Source organism: Bactrocera oleae, chromosome 2 (genome assembly GCF_042242935.1).
Source record: "Bactrocera oleae isolate idBacOlea1 chromosome 2, idBacOlea1, whole genome shotgun sequence".
NCBI lineage: Eukaryota > Metazoa > Arthropoda > Insecta > Diptera > Tephritidae > Bactrocera > Bactrocera oleae.
Window position 1 is genome coordinate 94919212 of NC_091536.1, and position 22051 is coordinate 94941262.

The 22051-nt window shown below is 33.7% G+C and overlaps 1 protein-coding gene across 3 annotated transcripts in view; it reads right to left on the minus strand.

Moving 5' to 3' along the window:
* Positions 1–290: 290 nt before the first annotated feature.
* Positions 291–22051, minus strand: part of AstA (allatostatin A) — a 42437-nt gene continuing 20676 nt past the window's right edge. For 2 of the 3 annotated variants that reach the window (XM_070106063.1, XM_014236880.3), the window contains exons 2-3: positions 1513–2011; positions 291–1429 (exon numbers count right to left, since the gene is read on the minus strand). In XM_070106063.1, coding sequence (XP_069962164.1) covers positions 1332–1429; positions 1513–1942 — 528 coding nt within the window. In that variant the 5' untranslated portion in view covers positions 1943–2011 and the 3' untranslated portion in view covers positions 291–1331. Of the gene's footprint in view, positions 1430–1512; positions 2012–5582; positions 5604–22051 lie in introns of those variants that run through there. The other variant, XM_014236881.3, reaches the window with a different exon arrangement.

Below are 22051 nucleotides of genomic sequence, written 5' to 3' on the forward strand. Positions count from 1 at the left end.
GTTTTAAGACTGCCTAAACCAGCTGAGTTGCGATGACAATAAAATGGCTGTAACTTTCAACATACTTCGAATTTCGAAATATCCTTTTGAGCAGAATATTTAAATTATCTAAATATGAAAAAACCAATTTTGTTTTTAAGTTTTGGACTAGAAAACCATCTTAAGCAACATCATATTCTAAAATCTCACTTAGTCTGTTAGAGCACACGTTTTAGCGTCATAACCTAACTTTCCTCTCAGTATTATATAGCATACTTACGTTTAACCACACTTATTAAAAAGACGATGCATTAGTTTATATAATATAATTATATTTGTTTAATACTTTTAACTCTGATTAGCACTTTTATATTTTTGTTACGCATTTCTACAGATCAGGTTACCTCTCTCTACATATACATACATACAGATTTTTATACAGATATTATATTTTAAAATATTTGCTTACTTTGCTTTAATGCTTGCTTTTTTATTTTTGTTTTTGCTTTAATTTTAATTTTTAATTATTATTATTATTTTTTGCTTTCAGTAAGTTTTCAATTGCCTTGCTTTGATTTGTTATATTTATATATATAAATATAATATATAACTGTTAAATACATACATAAGAATAAGCTAACATTATGTTCATATATCTGCAGCAACAACAATTCAGTGTCCACTATTATTTAGTACATGCATTATATACTACATATGCCATTACTGTACACACATTATTATATTATCGATAAATATTACAGACATACATGTATAGTAGTAGTTGTTGTAAAATATGATATCAAGTCACATAGGACTTGAGGAAAATACTTCTAAAATAAAATATATTCACACGTAATTGAATGTAATTGGCAATAGATTTTGATTATTTGACATTTTAGCTTGTATGTGTGTGTTTGTATGTGTGTATGCTCCCCAACCAAAGATTCAGCTTAGTGTTTTGCTAACATTTAGTAAAAATAAAAATCAAAATATTTTGATCGGTCGCGACTATGCGGCACATTTGAAAGCCAGACGGTGTGGAAACTCTGCCCTGCACCCAACCAATCTCGCCTTCAAATAAGCCTACCGATCATTGCTGACTAGAAGTAAATACTAATAGTAATATATGTGTATGTATATGTGTATATTATGTTTGACTTTATGTAATTATTTTCGTATGTCAACACCAAAAGTCTAATGGTGCCCGCATTTTAATTCAACTTTTAGTTTGCACGCTTTCACTTGCCGATCAAAGTCGAGCAGTTCCGATGTATGCTTGCGTTAGTTAGTGTTTATTTTTTATTTGCTTACTGTTGTTTTTTGGGTGGTGTGTCTTCATAAGTGTTCGGTATTTAACGGCGCCCCAGTCCAAAACCGTATCGGTGTGGTGGTGGCTCTTGCAGGGAGCGTTTGCCCAAACCAAAACTGTAGGGTCGGTTACGTTTCTCGTCTGAAAACCGTAATTTAAACAATAAATATTAGTTTTATGATATTTCATTTGTAACGATATAAAAGTCCTCTCTGCGCACTTACCAAAAAATGCCATATCGTTAGCGTTGCCATTCAACAAGTCGTCGATGTATTGATCTTCATCGTATTCACCACGCTTACCCAAACCAAACGAATAGGGCCTGGCGCGTTTACCCAAGCCGAAATTGTAGACAGGCAGGCGTTTCATTCCGTTGCCACCGTTATGGTATGTGTAGGCACGACGTCCTAAGCCAAATGCGTAACGTTCCATGCGTTTGTCATAGTTCGCGGCATCGCCCAAATCATTGTCACGCATTTCGTCGTTGTCAATTTCGGTGAGTAGTGTATTTGGTTGCTGTTGTTGTTGTGGTAAAATTATGCCCGTCGATTTTGCGTCAGCGTAAGCGATGAGCGCTAAAAAAGCGGCAGAGGTGGCGAGCAATAATGTCGGCGCATACAGGGTGCGTTGAATGGTGTGATGGTGGGTGGACATCTTGCAAACACTGATATGGATGGCTGTGTGCCTGTGTAGGAGGGTGAACGTTGGTTGTGGCTATTTAAGCTGGAATAATGAGAGATAAAGAAAGGGTTACAAATTGTTAGTGCTTTTTTTGATAATCAGTAAAACCGTTTACGACATGTCGTATGAGTAACATTGCTCGTTTGATTTTAAATTACCGATTTTACTTTAACACTGCTGAAAATGGGGCAGTATTTCTCTGCTTTCTAGTCAATAATAATTCTATCCATCTATGGGTTTCTATCTTTAAAGTTTGCAGGAACCAACTATTTGGAAGCACATAATTTCTTTTGACAAAACCCAAACCTGTTTTGCACCTTCGACTTAGGTCAAATATTCATCGCTTTGTTTTATAACTATTTAATTTATAGAAATTTCGTCCCTATTGGCTAAAAACTAAGAAATTCGATTTACACAAGCTTTCTTGAGACGTGTTTTTTAGTAGTAAAATCAATTGACATTGGAATTAAATTGACATCACTTGGTACAAGGGCTGAACTATAAGGTGACATATTAGAGCCAAAGCAAATGGTCAAACTGACTGCTTCTGGATGATTGCTTACTTCAGACGATTCAATTGTTGACTGTACAGGTCCACATTAAGAGTTTGGCCTTAAGAGGGAAGTTTGTACAAGGTAGATAATTCCATGCCAATTCCATCTAATACATATGAACACCTTTTTGAAACCACATTTTGCGCCAGAAAGTAGTGCATCTGTGACATAAAAATCACCGGTACAGGAATCGAGGATATCAAAGTTGGGCGGAATTGGCTAATACGTATCAGAACCATAAACACTATCCACATCAAGTGAGCAAAAATATGTACTTAATATTTTTCGATAGGTAGGTAGGTAGGTAGAGTGGCTGTCTGACGACGCACCTAGGCTTATAGGAGGCCCATTGGGATATATGTTTCGATAAAAATTGCTATTTGAGCATCCAAGTTGATGAACCCTGTAGACGTCCATAAGATAAAGTTATGAGTGTAAATATAAAACAATAAGAACCCTATTTTGGGTGATCGGTAAATAAAGTTTATCTCTAAATAAATGAAAGGAATTTGTTGGTCATATCGTTTATGAATATTTGCGTATGGAAATATCTGTGCAAAGTAAACAGCACACAATTGAGCAACAACAACGTTGAATTAGTTGTTTAATTGAAATAAGTGCAAGTTTTTTCTTCGATATAACATATAATAATAATAATAATGGAATAATTTGGAATAATATATTTCATCGAATAGCTTGAAAAAGGCAAACCCATATATAACGTTTTTGGCTCATTTGTAAAAAGAAAGGTCGGTAAAACGGTCTCATTTGAAGCAGAAAATAGCGATGTTTTATCATGACACTGTACTATGTCACAAAACAATGATTTGATTCCAGCCCTCAGTGACCATTTCCCGTAGTAAGACTTCAAAAAATTGCTCACTAGAAAGGGCGTTGAGTAATAAAATTTAATTTCGTCTAAACAAACAGTGCTTTTCTGTGATATAATATGAACTTTTCAACTTTTTTGGTACTCTGTTAGAATGACATTGCAAATTATTATGGGGTAATGTCTTTTATTTGTGGTATCAATATCTTCGACTAATTTCCGTGTATTTGTTTTAGTTGGCTAAACATTCTCCCTCCGCGTAGACTACAGAGTCGAATTGTAAAATGAAAGTTAGATAAATTTTCCATGGATTATACGTAAGACAGTTCTACACATGCCCGAGCGCTCCTGCTCCTGATTGCTTTCATATGAGTGAGGGAGCATATCATATGGGGACTAAGTAAATGCGAATGTGGTTGCAGCAGCAGAAATCAATCAAAATGGAATTTTTACTTAAACTCGCAAGACTAAGAGCAAATTCAATTTGTTTTGTTGCTGTAGCTGACTCTTGAGTGCTGCCTGTTAACTGTTGACTGACTACTGCCTTATTAACTGGCATTTTACTTCATTGTCACCATTTGCGTGTACATTGCTGCCAACGTTGATTGTCAGCACGTCATCGGCGAAACGAGCACAGCAAGCGCTGAGAAATACTCGTATGCGCCACTCAGTATGCTTAGTATGCATATTAATGTCTGCAACATTTAGTCGAGTTAACTCGCTACTCAAAATGGGTAAATATTTTCAAAGAATTAACGCGTTTGCTATTCGCGCTCGTGGCATAGACGGCAGAGCTTTAAAATGGCGAAATATTGTCATGACAAGGGCTACATAAGTATTACATCACAGCGTTGGCGTGGACTTTTAAGTAGTAAAACGACAGAGATCTGCTATTATCTGCTGTTGTGAGATAAAGTCAAGGCGAATTCGCTAAATGGTTAACCACGCTACAGTGTTCTTAAGCAGATTATTTCTGAATGTGTAAGCACATAAACTATTCTCTGCTAAAGATATTGCATTTTGTTAAGTGGTTAATAAGCTTTCATGCGTTTATGTATATGTCTATGTATATATAAATATATATTAGGGTGTTCGGTATTTCCTTAGTTGTTATTTATTTTGCAAACGCCCCTAGAGCTTTAGTTTTTGCCCTCAAAAGAAGCATCTAATAAAAACAAGCTCTTTGTTCTCAATTTAATCGTGCCTTCGCCTGAATATAAATACGATTGTTGAAGTTTTGCCTAAAGAAAGCAAGTCTACAACTTTGAAAAAGTAATATTCTAATATAAAATTTTCGGCTCTACAAGAAAGGTCTTAATGATTTTATTCATAAAAAAATTCCTTGTGTTTGGTTTCAGAGTCGTCCGAGTACATAGTCGTTGTTTCCGAAATTAGAGATAGTATTAATCATCGATATTTAACTTAAGTCTTCGAAAAATGCTTTGTCATTCACCAGAGTTTGCCTAGATTAATTGTTTTGAATTTTTTATTCTCATTATATCTTTAGAAAGAAAAAAAGATCAAATGTATGTATTTTTAAATAAAATATCACGACTTTTGTTAACTAATTTAAAGTACTAATAATTTGCCTTGGATATATGAAACATTAACATTAAGTGTTTTTTTTCTCGAAATTTATTTAAATCGAAACACTTCTTTCTCTTTCTAATTCTTCTTATTTTAAAAAATGAACTCAAATTAGTACGAAATAAAGCTTGCCGAATTCTTCCTAGTCGGACTAGCATTCTACACCAATATAAAGCAATAGCCTAGGTCCTATAGTTCTAAATTCATATTGCAAAGATTTCCGCAAAGTGCGATCCTCACGAATTGTCACAAGACAACCTAATGATTTACTGTGCGCAAGCGCCACAAGCTTAGAGTGGATAGATGATTTTACTGAAAATCACCTCATATAATTTATGGACGCTCCCTATAGAAATCGAGAACAAATTATAATCGAGCGCCTAACATTAAATTTTATAAAATATTATCTACTCGTCCATATATATACCATAAATTCATTATATTATTGTATATATGGATGTATATCTTAGACTTGAATTTAATTTCTTAAAGATTCTATAAAACAATATTGCGCCACTTGAAGAGCGTTGACACGTCGCAAACAACAACTGTATTCACACCAGGCCAACTATAAGTACACAAACACACAATCATCTGCCGGAGTGTTAATACTTGTGATTTTCACGTAAAATACATTGCATACCTCTAGGCGTTGGCAAAATACTTTGCGTTTTGTTGTTTTAAGTGAAAAGTAAAAACTGTTAAAAGATGTAAAAAGAAAAGAAAAATTGGAATAAAGCGCACAGAAAAGAAACAAAAATAACGTAGAATAAATAAATAATGAAAGCGTGTCAACGCGACTCCAAAGCATGAAATATCTTTAAGGAGAGCGGAAGTTATTATTGCTTTGGCGTAAACGAAATTGTGAATGCAAATTTTTTTTAGGTGTGTGCATCGTGTTTAACGGGAAAATAATGATGCAAGGGGAAGCAGAGTGAGGATGGAGAGTGGGAGCTGGCGTTAGAAACTAAGCAGAAGAAACGGCGAAGGCAAAAAGGGTAAAAATGAAACACTATTAGTTGAAGTATGTTTTTGTTGACACAAAGATGCGAAAAACAAATTAATTTGCCACATGAGTGAATGCGAAAAGTGCAACGGCAGCACATTCTTGGGGTGAAAAGTCGTGTCTCAAAGTCATTAAAGGTCAATTTTCAAGTTTGATAGTGCAACACTTACAAAGGTGTGCGGAAAATATTAAAAAAGTTAAAAATACAAGAAAAATCTACTTTTTTAATTTATTTTCCTACTCCTTTCAATGTTTCATATCTCGCAGTATCTACAGTTATCTACTCTAATTGAGTTGTCTTGAAATTTCTATGTGCATTGAAATTTTACAAGTTCAGTTTACAGCCTCCACGTTTTCATTTCTGGTGACAGTTATATGAATCACAGCACGTCACTTTATTCTTTTCTTGACCCTTTAATCCTTTACATGCTGTCAAGTAAATTTGTAGTGCGCCAACTTTACATTGAACCTATCGTTCGACTATGTAAACACATTACACTCAAATTATTTTTTATGTGCTTTTTGAGTGAGTGCGAGGCATTATGAACAGCAGATTTTAACCGCCAATAATATTTATATGCAAAACGAGCGCAAAAGTGTTATTAATAGCGTAAGATGCCCACGAAAAGTTCGTGTTTCAGTTTTACAAAATACGGTAAGGTGTGTTTTCGATCGAGCGTTCTTTTGGAGTAAAAACATTTCAGGTTCATGAATATAAGAAAAATCATCCAGAAATGAGACACAACACAATCACAGAATATTGCAAATTTTTACGTTAACTGCGTTCGATGGTTTGCAAATTATGGATTTTATCATATTCTGCATAAAACACAAATACAGTAAATAATTGAATGCGGCAAACATTTTGCTCTGTTGACTTTATCTTTGCAAGCTTCTCGACGTATATATGAAGCGGAAAACTATTTTTATCAAGTATAACTTACTTGATAAAATATTCGAAGGGAGCGAATTGATTGATTACAGCGTACTTTATAGTGTAAACATTGGAATTCACATTTTGCGTTGGAAATACTTTATAAGTACGGATTATATTAACTTGATATATTTACCCTGTTTTCTGGTAAGTAAACAGCTGAATTGGCATTAAGGAGTTATAAGCCCTTGTGGATTGCAAAAAATCATTTCGTTTGTTTGTGTTTTAAAATATTGTCCGAATTTGAAGTCCGTCAAAAAGTTGGGCGTATTTGAAAGATAGCGTAATCGGCTACCAAAATTTTAAATTCGTTTTTCTCCAAACGCAGTTTTCAGAGTCGGTAAGAAAAACTTCTCCAAAAAGGCTGGACCGATAATATCAAATTTTCATACGCGTTTCTTAGATACAATTGTCAGATAATATGTGAAATAATAAGATTTTGATAATAATTTAAGTTTTCTAAACCAATCTGAAGTATAAATTTAGGTATTTTTGGATACTTTTAGGCAGAAAAATCTTACTCTCTGGACACCTTTTTTCGGGAGATCGGCTACGGGATTAAGAGAATAAAAAATTTCTTAAAATGAATCGCTAATTATTAGAATACATCAAATCCTGGAAATGTACATTGCCTCTACAAAATAATAATACGACAGTTAACTCTGGCAACTTTTGGTATAGGGACTTAGGATATTTGATCTATGGAACTGTATTATAACTATTTCAAATCTTTCGTCTAATGACTAGATTGTTTATGGAATGATAAGCAACACATACATATGTCCGTACTCTCTCTTAGATTTTCAGTAGCTTGCATTACTCCTCTTGTCGTTTGCTCAAAAAAAAATTCGACACTACAAGCCCCATATTGTTTTCATTACCATTGCCAGACTGCTATACAAATTTATTTATGAAAGCACAAAAATTGCGAGTATACATAAAAATCATATTGAAATTTTGTTAGTGCACTCAAGTTCTTGCTTTCGCATAATTTTTCTTGTTTATGCGCACTTGCACATAAACATTTTCGGTTGCTTCCTTTGGACATCTTTCTTTGTCAACAAAGGATTATGTAGTCAAAATTAATTGATTGACTTGTTTGGGAATTACCATAAACACTCTGCTCTTTGTTGTTTGCTGAAATCTTAATGCTTTGAAGTATGTTCAGAGCAATTACTTGTACACAAAGTACTTTCCAACTATAAACATTCGTGCAATGTTTTTTTATATTTTTAGTAAAAAAGCATAAATAGGTTAAATTTTGAGGCAAAAAGACTAGTTTATTTATATTTTGTACAAATAAATTTTTTTTTTAACAAACATTGGCAGCTGTTTCAGCTCTCGGAACAGCCAATAGTATAGGTATGAAGATATCTAAAACTGTTTTCAAAAAACTCTTGTTGAGTGGATAGAAGTTGTGGCGAATCGAACATGCAAGTGGTATAAATCAAAAAAGCTTGCAGTATGCAAATAGAGATAATTTAATGACATAACAATCAGCCCCATTTATTAAATTTGAATATTGTTGCTTTACTTGTTAATTGCACGTGAAGAGAGCTGAGCTCACACATAGCGAGCTGGAATCGAACACGACAGTTCTAAAATTGAATTCATGCTAAAATATACTTTTAAAAATATCTATAACAGCCTTTGTTATGTATGTGAATTTTTCATTTTGATCTAACTACTTGTCATGCTTCGAAAACTTCACTCTCGCAGCATTTTAAAAACTAACATAAATTTGTTGGTATTAAATAATTGCGAGAATGATAAGAAGTCATGAAGACTTGAATCAAAAATTTGGTTGTTAGGTTATACATCCTATGAGAGGCGAGGTTATGTCTACAATTATTATTATTTTTTCTTCAAATTGGAGAAATGTCAAGAAGATCTGCATGCAAATTTACTTTTATGTATAAATATCGGTCGGTTTGTATGACAGATATACGCTATATTGGTCCAAAATTGTCGACAAATGAGCAGCTTCTTGGAGAGAAAAGAACGTATCCAAAATTTTGTTTGTCACACTGATCATTTAGATGTTACAAACTTCGTGGCAAACCTAATAAGCCGTGTTCAAGGTATAAAAGTAGTCGAATCTGTTGAAAGTGAATGAAACCTTGTTCTTTAAGCGTGTATTCTTTTGCTAAAAATCTGTCGTTGTTGAATTCATAATTTCGTCATAGATATTTTATTTCAATTAAACTTCAACCACTTCTTATCTTTTAATTGATTCAAGTGAAAAGTTTCTCTATTCTCTATTACATATAATACGCTTAAAGCCACAACGCTCTTGTCCTTACTAGTATCGCACTTCTGCTATTATGATTATTCCAACAGCAAGCTATGAAAGTATAAATTTCAAATGATAACAAAACAAAGTGACTGCGCAAAATGGCCTTCTTTAGCAGCGACTATTTGAAGAGTACTGAGTCAGCAAGAATTTCTTAGCAAATGAGGACATACGAATCACAACAAGCGGCATTTCTGATAAAAGCGTTTGTATGCGTTTAAAGTGCGTTGGCGGCTGGTCAAATAGAAGAAGTTAGTTGAGAGACAGATTTGCTTCTTATGAGACGCTTATAGTCTTAATGAAATCAGTGAACGTGCCGTGCATTTGTCGCTTTGAGTTATTTACATTTGCGAATGAGTTCTGAGTTGGTTCAATGGTTGGTGGAAAATCATACACTTTGGCTTTAAATTTTAGTTTTGGAAATGGGCTCGTATTGGCGTTGGCGTACAATCTGTGAACGAAATCATGAGATTTGGTTGAAGTCTCTCAACATGATTTCAAGAATACCCACATATGTTCGAGATCTACTCTCTCCTGGTAGTCATCGACCACATCGTGGTCTAAATCAGTTACTTCAATTCCAAGCCATATAAATTCTTCTATAATTACAATACACTACGAATAAGTGAATAAGTGACTAGAGGAGATTATGTAATTTAAACTTGCTGATGGAATTATAGTGCTCTCATGGGGTATACCATATATAAATACAAAAAGACTTAATGTTGCCTTATAATTAGTTAGAAAGTTAACAATTAATCAATACAATTTCGAGCCAGTTTCCATTTTTCTTCCCAGCGTCGAGAATATCATTACCATTGGCAAAACCTTAGAGAGTGGCAGCTGTTATAAAAAAAGCACAGAGGCGTAATTAACTATAGAAAAAAATGAAAGAAGTAACCCTCTCTGTTTCTCTCTTTTTCTTATTTTGCTTTCATATGTAAATTTCTTGTTAATAAACAAGTGCTCAAACTTAGCGAGTAAAACTGGCGAATCGAATGTATCTATTTTTTCTTCCATACATCTTTGACTTACTTTTCATACAATTTAAATACAATAAATATTAGGTTTTTGCGTTAACACGTATTTGTTTCCGGTTTAAACTTTCTATTGCTCTCAGCCTACCTCAATTTATCGTTTTCAGTTTTACCAACCGCAAACCGTGTCATAATTCTCAATAAATGTCAGCGGCGCCCACAAATTGCCGTCGACATTGTGACATGGCCGCATTTTTGCCACAAAAATCATTCAAAACAGGAAAGAACGAGCTTGCGTATGTATACAAGTGATGGTACATTAGGATGAGCAGGTAAGTAAAAATTTATATATATTTAGCTTCATTCTATACTCTTATATTTCGCGTCATCGTTGATTCTTAACCATATTTCTTATATTTGTTGAATAGTCCTTATTCGATTTATATGTTCCGGCGGAATTTTGATTGAAATGATGACAAAGGAGTGCCAGGCATTGAAAAATTTCCAAGTTCTACTCCAAAGTGATCATATTCCTCGTTTCCTTAAGTATAAAAATAGTTCCACGTATATCACGAGTTTGATATATCTCATTGTTCGAACCAAGGCCGCTATCCGGTATGAGAAGGTAAGTAGAGATAAAGTGTGCTTCAACTAGTATATTTTCTCGATCGCTGATGATGCCTGCTCACAAAAGCCTCACAGTTCTATAAATATTTCGACTTCATTTTAATAAATATTGAATATATAATAAATATGAGAACTTTTTAGTTTCGAAATGAGGTGGAAGTTTTGGTTCGAAGGTTCTGAGTTTGGCTTAATGATTTAGGCTTTTGAAACATGAAATAGTGTTTTACGCCCCAATATACATATTCAATGTGCCAAAAAAGGTAGCAAAAGTTTATTTTTGAATCGGCCTAAAATTAACAGAAATAAAAAAAACTCCAGACACAGATTCATTAAGTCGGATAAAAAGCTCGAGTAAAAACCAAAACTTTTTCATTTTGAGGAGTTTATATCAATATATAATTATATTTAAAATTGCTCAGTTCTTCTCATTATTATCATGGTATTCCCTATGATAATAGGGATTACAAAGCTATATCTTTGGTTCTAGATTTCATATCGAAATTTGCCATTCGCTTAAAAGAAGCATACTGGATAAAATTTATGAATTAATATTAATGTAAGTTCAAGCTTATTGTGATTCTTTAAATAGTTTACTCCTTTTGTCGTTATTTTAAATGTATGTATGTATGTATGCCTGAAAGTCGCTGAAGCATCCCTATACTACTAAAGACTTTAAGCTGCGTGTATAAACTAACACACGCACCCATGATGGGCTTAAAGACTTCGTTTTGCATATTTCTAGGCGCAAACGTGCAAATATCCTTCTCCACTGCAATCTACCATGCAACGTGCACTCATAAGTCAGCGACTCTGTCACTTTGTGTATTTATTATAGGCGAGTGTGATAATTTATATGAGGCGGTGTCAAGTGTGGTACGCACAAATAATACATACACACATGCATACAAACACATATTTGCATATTCAAGAAAATATACAAAAGAGGTTAATGCTGATTTAAACTCACCGCTAAGTTGTGGTAGGTGTAAAGTTAAGTTAAAGTGAGCTGTGGATTCAAAGAAAATATAATAAAATTTTTTCTGAAAACAAGAAGAAACGGTAACTTCGGCTGCATCGAATCTAGAATACCCTTCACAAATAAAAAAGTTTCAATACAAGAACTTGACTGTGATCGATCAGTTTGTATGGGAGCCATATGCTATCGGTCCGATTAAAAAAAAAAACTTTTCGGTGTTTATAGCGTCATTTTAGACAACAAGTTATGCCAAAATTCGTGTAGATATATTTTCAAATAAAGAAGTTTTCCATACCAGAAGTTTATTTTGATCGCTCAGTTTGTATTGGCAGCTATATGCTAAAGTGGTTCGATATCAGCGGTTCCGACAACTGATCAGCTTCTTTGGGAGAAAAGAACGTATTGAAAATTTTTGATCGAAATATCAAAAACTTAGAAAATGGTTCGCGTATATACATAAAGACGGACATGGCTAAATCGACTCATTTACGCTGATCATTTTTATACTTTCGCAACATGTTGCTACAGAGTATAATAGTTTTGTTCACCTAACCGTTGTTTGTATCACCTAAAACTATCCAAGTTAGATATAGGATTATTTATATATAAATGATCAGGACGAAGAGACGCTTCGAAATCCGGGTGGCTGTCTATCCGTCTGTCCGTCCGTCTGTGCCACCTGTAACTTGAGTAAAAATGGAAAATAACAAAATTTAATGAAAACAAATGCCTCTATCGATAGTGTGAAAATTGGGGAAATTTGGTGGCAACTCCGCCCACTCCCCATATAACAGTACTGTTAAAAACTACTAAATGCACTATAAATCAAGCACTAAACACGCCAGAGACATTAAATTTTTTCTGTGGGATGGTATGGGATAACTTTTTATGACCCGCGTTCAAAATTAGACAGTGGGCGTGGCACCGCCCACTTTTAGGGGAAAACCCATATCTTGAGATCTGCTTAACCGATTTCAATCAAATTCGGTACATAACATTCTTCTCATATTTCTATGTTATGGTGTGAAACTGGGCTTACGACCACGCCATTTTGTTATAAAAAACATTTTAAATTCCATCGGATTCTTTCACTTTTCACTATGCAAATCAAGCAAAATATATTAAGAAATCTCAAACGAGTATACTTGACTTTGCGAGAGTATAATTTATTCGGTTACATCCGAACTTAGCTCTTCCTTACTTGTTTACATATATTTTCTATTGGGTCTAAGACGTTTCTTTCTGGATATTACAAATTTCAAGGCAAACTTAATACACACTGTTCAGGTTATAAATATTTATATGTTTGCGGTTTAAGCCTCAACATTTTAAGAATGAAAAAAGGTTACACAAAACATTATTCTTTCCATGCAAATTTCTCTATGCTCTCAAACCATTTTTGTCCAATTAGGAAAATAAGTTCTAACTGTGGTGAATTACGTCCACATGCAACAGGTGTGGTAGTCTCACAAACACATATACATACACTTCTTGAATTGCTCACAAATCATGTGCATGACAGCTGCAGCGACAACAACAAAGATATCTGTAATATAAACACAGCAATAAAGCTATCCTTACTAGCCACCAGCTATGCTTATGTACATACATACATGTAAGAGTTTGTGTGTAGATGTATGTGCAAGTATGTGCGGTTTATAACGCTTTCTTTTTTTCATGCTTTTTTGTATTTTGTTGGTGCCGACATGGCTATCAGTGATTTGCTGCCGCCATCGCTGGCAAGCGTGAAATGGCAAACAAGCGAGGCGTTAAAGTCAATAGATAATACTCATAAGCACATAAACCGACACACATACATACAGTTTACAAACCGACAAACACACACATACATACAGTCAAATGTAGTCATAATAGACACGCGATAATCTGTTGATTCTCCAGCGGCATTTGATGTTTCTACAATCACTTTATTATCCATTGCCGCGCGCTATATTAAACAGTTACTACTATCGCATATTTGTATGTGTGTTAGCATAGACCTGCCATCATAAATTTGTCAGTACAACTGGTTGGTGATATGTACTATCATGCCTGTCATATAAACAATAATTTTGTTGTGTCTTTGCAATGCTTTGTGGGACAGATGGCTCCTTTCTCACTGTAGCTGGAAGATTTACGACTCTACCAGTTACTGATGAAGGCTTAATATCAATTAATGTAAACAATAATGGATATGCTGAAATGCGGAAAATAACAAAAAAAAAGTATTTTAGTCGAAAAAATTATTCAAGAATCATTCGGAGACCAATCTTTAATGTAAGATATTGTGTATTCGTCGAATAAACGTAGACGCGTAAAGACACATTTGGAGAAAAACCACTGCTGAAGACCTAATAGGGTTTAAGGTCATTACTTTTAACATTTTCCCAAAATACACGGGAACGGCTACCAAGATACTACGAAGTCTAAGAAGTAGCTAAAAGTTAAAGTAAAAAAGTTTTTTGCTGTAGGATGTGAATAGATCTTGATCGGGGAGACCGACAATATTACAATATAAGTCATGGTACTTGTATATAATCGTATGAGACCTATTATTGTTTATTTCAACCTAATTTCTGGCTTTGATTTCGGAGACATGCTTTTTCAAGGAAAGTATTTTTATGATTATTACCATTATCGACGTTTTTTGAAGACAGCGATTTAAAGTTTATGTATGTTCAATTGAAGCTATTGCTTGAAGGGAATTCCTAATGTAAACTTTGTGTTCAAAACACAGCAAAAAAATATAATTAAAAACAAAACAAAAAAAGGTAAGCTGCGGTTGAACCGAAACTATAATACCCTTCGCAAAAAAAAAAACCTTTCATACAAGAACTTGATTTTAATTGTTCAGTTTATATTGTAGCTACTTGCTGACATCGAGAGAAAAGAACGTGTGCAAAATTACACTCGACTCAGCTCATCACGCTGAGCATTTATATGTACATATATTTTATAGGGTCAGCAATGTTTCCTTTCAGGTGTTAAAAACTTCGTGGCTAACTTAATATATCCTGTTTAAGGTTGAAAAAAGTAATAAAAACGTTGCCTATTTTTAGAACGATATTAAACGAAAGAACGAAGAGGTGGTGAGAAATTTAGAGTTTTATAAATTTTCCTCAATGATTTCTCGCCTGAAATTAGGTTAGGTTCGGTCAGATAATCAGGCTGGTACTCGTGGAGTCACAAAGAGTCTCGCTTGGACTGAAAAATATAAATATATTTTCTGTACTTTGTGTTTTGCTGCCACGATTATATTTCAATTATTGTATACTTTTTAAGACCTTTTTTTTATGGAAACTTTTTAATCTTCTTTCTCTTTCTTCAATAAGTAAATCTCTGCTATGCAATAAAAAATGCGAATTCCGAAAAGCTATTTCCGAGCTTTAACCGGGTGGTGACACTTTATTGCATTTATTTACAATACTTATGTACAAATTGCCTTTTCGCACTATTTTTCCAACCCCAATGTAAATATTTTCAGCCAATTAGCCGTGACATAATTAACCAAAATAATTAATTAACACTTTTACACCGTCATCGAAGTTCAAACGCAGACATTATTTCACTTAACCGAAAACAACACCGCATATTGTGTAAGGTAAGCTAACAACAAAGTTGATATAAACACTTAAACAATATGGACAACAATAAAGTTGAATCCAATTTCAAGCCAGCAGCGTGTTCGGCAGCGGATGTCTCCAAGCAAAATTGTGGAGACCAAAAGAAAAGCGCCAACAACAATAAGGAGAAGGAGAAGCTCCGAAAAAGTTTTACCATTATAATATTGTAATAACGAGTGTAGTATGAAGACACAGTGAATTTAGTAAGCGTTTATATCTCGTAAAATCACTAAGGAAAAAGATTGAAAGAGGGTATCAACCCAAAAGTAGATTTTTTTTGTTGGAATTTAAATGTGTTCAATTTGAAAGAAGTAGCACCTGTCCATTCGATTTTTTTGCAGTCGTTTGAGAGCGAGAAATGTTTTATCAAGCAGACAGAGAGTCAGAGAGACTGTATGGTTATGTCCAATGTGTGTATATAAGCGATTCCACGCAAATGTCCTTTTCTTTCCCAAAAGCTGCTCATTTGTCGAAATCGCCGTTATTCAACTACTATGGCATGTAGCTAGCATGCAAACTGAACAATTAAGATCAAGTCTCTATATGGAAAACTGTTTTATTTCACAAATTATCTTCACACCACTATACCATATAACTGCTATATCAAAATGATGATATAGGTCTTTATAAAAGAACTTTTTTTCCTTATTAAGTAACCTTACATCTAATGCGTTTAAATCAAACCAATTAATTAGAAGGAACTAGCAAAACGTAATTCGGTGGATACAAACCGTGCGGTGGCTATGTTTTCAGATTTAGCTTCATGTATAGCTGTTATAAGAAAGGGAAGGGTATTATAACTGCGGTGCAGCCAAAACTAACGTTATTTCTGGTTTATTGCTATGGTTGGAGATAAATATATTTGGCTAAATATGTTACCAAAAAAAATATCGTCTATATTGGAACTAACACCAACGTCGAAGACAATGTCAATCACTCTTACTAACAAATAATATTCTAGACTTCTACAATGATATCTTGGGTTTATTGGCGCTTCTTCCTACATTTGTTTAGGGCGTCGGAGATTAGGTCGTACAAGTTTTTAGTTTACCCTTTTTAGGTTTAGGTGTTTAAAGTTGGAGGAAAAATCATAGCCGGCGGTTTTCCTCGAACGGATCTCAAACCAATATTGGGTGCAGAGACGTTGGATATGGTATTCAATTCTAAATAGATTTGAAAAGCTGAGCTGTACAAACTTTATGAGGAACTGAATATGATTTAGCGAAATAAACCGTTGGGATCTGGTCTTAACTTGATCGTACGCATTGGGATCGACGAAATCATCTTCCGAATGGACTTGGTAAAAAGTTTAATCATTTAACTAACTCTTAACTAGTTTTACGACGTTTCGATTCGAGGTGTACGAAATGTGCAGAAATACCACACAACTTATTTAAAACTTCGTTCCTCGTTCACGGCTTTATCCCAGTATCCTCGTATTCGTCTATATGTATATGCTTGAGAAACAACAAAGTTGAAAGAATTTCTAAACTACTTTGTAACAGTTTATGTTATTTCACGGATTTAGCAAACGCGTAGGTGCTGTGAAAAGCGCGAAAAATTAATTGAAGCAGAAAAAAAACTTGGAAAAGTAATTGTGACATTGGCCGGAAAGCCATAAATGAGACTTTAACAAGGACATTATCTATTCATTAATTTACAAGCGAGCAACAAAGCAATCAGGGAAAAGTAGCAGTAAGCAGTGTGGCATGTAACAAGTGATATGCAGTTATGCGAAAAGTAATGTGGCAATACACCAGTAACTGTAAGCGTTCGTAAACGCGAAAGTAGCTAAACTGTTGACTTGGAATTGGCCTGCGGACTGGCTAATAATTCTTGGTTGATCTTTCTCATATCCGCTTTGGCAATGACGTTTTGTTGTCAACAATGCCAATACGATTGTGTGTATTTGTGTGTGTGTGTGTGATCGTGTTGCATGGTTCTGTGGCAGGTGCTGATGTGCCGTAAAGTGAAATCGTCTTTTACGGAAGTTTAGTAGCAGCAAAGACCGTCTTTTTTGCGCTTCTACAACAAAGGGGCTATTCGAGCTGCTGATGATGACGTTTGCAGGGTGGCTGCGAGGGGTTGTGACATGCCAGCGTGTCGTGCGTTGGTGCATCATTACAATATTGCTGTTCTCCGTCCGTCCGTTCGTCTGTCGGCATCCGGTTAATGAACGACTTTGGCGCAAATTACAGAATTGCTACAGCAACCGTAACGTTTCATTCTCTGCTGCCATAAAGCAGCCATAGCAAAGTGAAATACGAAGAGCGTACGAAAGGTGTTGTGGAAAAAGAGACAACTGAAGCGAAGATAACTAGAAAGCACGTTAAATGTGATGTGAATGACTGTTACGCATTTGATGTTTCAGAAAGTATTGCTTCCTAATTATTCGCCCGTTTGCATAAATGCTTGTTTGTAAATCTAAAAAGGTTTTCGTTGGAATCGAAATTTACCGGCAATGAAGTTCTCAGTGCGATATATTTGTTGATGTTTTACAGAATTCGAAACACCGAAGGATAATTCTTAAAATAATTATTTCTAAAATATAATTCAATCTAAAACCTGAAAAGTGGTAATCGTTGATAGTTTCTACCTCTTTTTCGTACCAATACGTGGATCTTTGTATAGAATACTAAACATTTAATATGTTTCTCTTAAGGCATATCATTGGAAGCTTCTAATTTTATTGTGTATTTTTCAGTGAATCTCTCAACATTTCAAGCAACAGTGACGAATCGAACAAGTAACTCGTGCAACTTCAATACACTGACATACTTAAATTGAATTGAGAGTGAGAATACAATTTGGTTAAGATATGCATATACTCGTTTATAACTTTATTGTAGTTTTCGTATGCGTATTTTTAGATAAGAGAGCAAAGTGACGAAAATATTGTTGTATGACAAAACTGTTGGAATGGTTTTCAACAAAATTATTCATACTCCAATATTTTGTTGCTGGCTTTTTAGTATTGTACTGATTGAATACTCAGCGTAGCATACCATTTGCGGTAAATGAGATCCTTGAATTTTGATAATTGTTTAGGAATATTTCAGTTCTTGGGGTCTTGACTATTGGCTTTTTATACAACAACATGTTATTTTCACTATAAAAATTAATAGAATTATATGAGAATGATAAATCTAAGCCATCTTTTAGACAAAAGTCCCCTAAGCTTTAAGGATGTTACAAAAGCTAAGATCAATTTCATCAAAATCATCTAATAAAGTGACTCTTTGACATTCCTAGGGTAGTTAAAAGTAAGTGGATAAACTTTGCGGTAGCAATTTGAATATTTCACTTTGAAATTCTTAATACTATATTTATATATACTTGTAAGTACAATTAAGAATTCATGAGTTTTAACGTTATGTAAACTTTGCCATTGATATCAGAAAATATATTTACCGGTGGCAAACTCTGTTTAATCATTGAAAGGAATCTTAAGTTTTTCTTAAACCGGTTAAGAACTCAAACTTTATTTGTTGAATGAAAAAAAAAAACAGATTTCGACTCAAAGAGTATAATTTCTTAGTAGAATACAATTACATTTATGTACATACATATGCGTTTTCCGCGAACACTTGATATGTGAAGTGTTATATACACATACTCGTACATACACCTGTGTATTTGATAAGTTTTCACTTTACCTTCACATCCACGAAGTCTTGAGGCGTGACGGTAATGAGTAAAGAAATTTTTATCTCAGCATATATGGTACATATATACCTGTTATGTACTATATATGTATGTATGCAAATCCCAGTTACTTGTGAACCCATGTGTGTCCGTGGGTGAATGGCACTGTGAGCCAAAGAGAATTTCTATTTCATCTTTGTAAGTGCTTTGACCAATTTGTGAGTGCATCACTTCAAAATTGGTTACTTAATTTTTTCATCCTTCGAGAATGTGCTAGCAAATGGGCAATAATGCTAAAAAGTGCTGAAATTTCTCAGCTACGCAGAATTTTTGTTAATATGGGTGTCACAAGTTTGTAAGCAAAACTAATTAAGTGCAGTTTTAGGAAAAAACAGTTTTTTTTGCAATAAAAAGTAATTTCTTTGACTATTTTTTAATGAAGCCTTCAGAATAAAAACGTCTTGATTGGTATGTACATATATAGTACTGTAAAATTACTAAAAAACATTTCTCTCTTTTAAAAAGAAAGAATAACCGTAAACTTTTTAAACTGAAATTTATAGAAGAAACTATTACAAAATATATTACGTTAAATAAAGTCAATATTAAAGCACTAGATTTGAAGTGAAGTAATAATATTCTTCTGCACGCAAAAACTAGTAAATAATGTTTTTGGATATATGTATGTATTTAATAGTACATTAGCTCCTCCTCTCCAAATTTCAACGTCAACAATTTTGAAAATCAATACAACTGAAATTTTTGCAACACGCAGCTACTTTTTCATGTTAGCTCATTCTATATTATAATACAAATTTGATACTACACGCTTGCTTGCTTGCCATGCCACATGTAAACCCATAACTAAATCATCTTGTGATATTTAATATCTTTGCATACAAAATTTTATGCGATAAATTTTATTTTCTTAATTGATCTGTTTTAATTTCGGGTCGCTTGCGGCATTTCGGCGCTACATTTGGCCCCACTGCGATACCTTGTTTTTATTACTCATTCGTGTTATACGACAACTGCTACAAATAACTGTCCTTGCATTCATTGTATTATCCCAAAAGCTTTCACTATTATAATTGCTAAAAGCATTTGCATGTGTGTGTGTGTGGGTGGATGGGCTGCGAAATTTGGTGTAATTGCTTGAAGTTGTTTTGTCATTGGTGAATTTAATTGCCCCCCTCCCGATACTCGAACTCCGACCTTTTCAATAGACGCACACAATGTATGTATGTATGTATGTATATGTATAGGCAATGTTCTCAAATGTCAGTCATTAGGTCAACCAAAGAAGTCATTCATTTGATGGCGAGTATGTATGTATGTACGTTAATAGAGCTTCATTTGACGGCAAAGACATATCCTTGTTATTAAATTATTTGGTGTTCTTTCAAATTAACCGGTAGAAAGACCAAAATATTTACCTATTAACTTCAAGGATTTCGCGTTACTGTCCAAGCGATCATCTTACAGTCAGCTTGTTTTGGTAATTGAAAATTATTGGCAAATATTAAATAAATTTAGTTTGAATTCGTTTTCGGTTATTAAATGCGAATCAATACATATATCGACTTATTTAGTAGAAATAGAAAATATGATGTATAAAATTTTCAGTTCCACTTTAAATTAGAGACACCTGAAGGTTGGAAGGTTTGACTAAATTATTATTTTTAAATTTCTGTTTACAAGTTGAACACCGGAAATTTTTAAGAATATTTTTTTAAACATTTTAATAATATTAATTTTTTTTTTAATACCAGTAAAATACCGTATATATGGAGCCCAAATCAATTGTACTAATGTGCCAAAATAGTATAATAAATCATATTCTACTACAGAAATATTATTATAATAATAACTTAGTACGAAAAAACCATTTCAAAATCTATTTATGAAACGGAAAGGGGAATGTGCTTAGTTTTAATATGGATATGTTACTTTTTCCAAAAGGACTTTCGATTATTAAAAATTTTTCGCAATTTTTTGAAATGATTAAAAAATTTGAAAACTTCTCTTCAACTGTTCTTAGATAAGAACAACTAAAAACGTTAACTTTACCAAGCTGTAATACCCTTCGCTAGTGCATGTACATATTTTAGCATAATCTTGATTTTGTTCGGTCAATTTGAATGGCTGCTATATGGTATAGTTGTCCGCCTTGAAAAATACGTTCAAAAACTGTAGCGTTAACTTGGACAAAAATCTATGCCGAATTTTGTAAATATAAAATAAAAAATTTTCCATACAAGATTTGTTGTTTGCGGCTATTTCCTTTAGTAGTCCGATATCGACGTTTCCAACAAATGCTCAGCTTCTTGTGGAGAAAAGGACTTGTGCCAATTTTCAGATAGATAATTTGGCTAAATCGACTCAGATCAACACGCAGTTCATTTATATATATGTATATACTTTATGGGGTCCCGATGCTTACTTCTGTGTGTTACAAACGTCGTGGCAAACTTAGGGTATATTTAGGGTATAAATAACAAAATTAGAAATGATAAAGCATAAAATCTTCAAAATTCGAGCTTCTACTTGCTTACCATAATAAAATTATTGGCTTTGATTCTTCATATTCGAAACTTGTCGAAAATATCTGTTGGAGGTAATAAAATTTGAAATTAACTTAGCTTATATTATACTCTCGTAACTTGTTGCTACAGATTATTAGAATTTTGTTCACCTAACTTGCTACATGTGTTCTTTGGCACTCAAGGGAGGTCGGTATTGCAGATGGACGTAACTCAAAACGTTATTAAACGAAAACCTATAAAGTGTCGTAACCAAGCACTGAAATAAGAAACAAAACTGTAATTCGGTACACGGGACCGCAGTAGCGTTTCGAGTTATATGAAAACAAACTTCATAGACATATACTTTTTGAGAACGGAGTTATTTTAACATTTTTATAACATAACATAATTGTGGAATTAGAGTGGAATAGCTTGAAAATTATTGTCAAAATGTTCACTAATAAATACTGCTTACGTCGTTTTTATTACCGACGCCTAAATGTAGG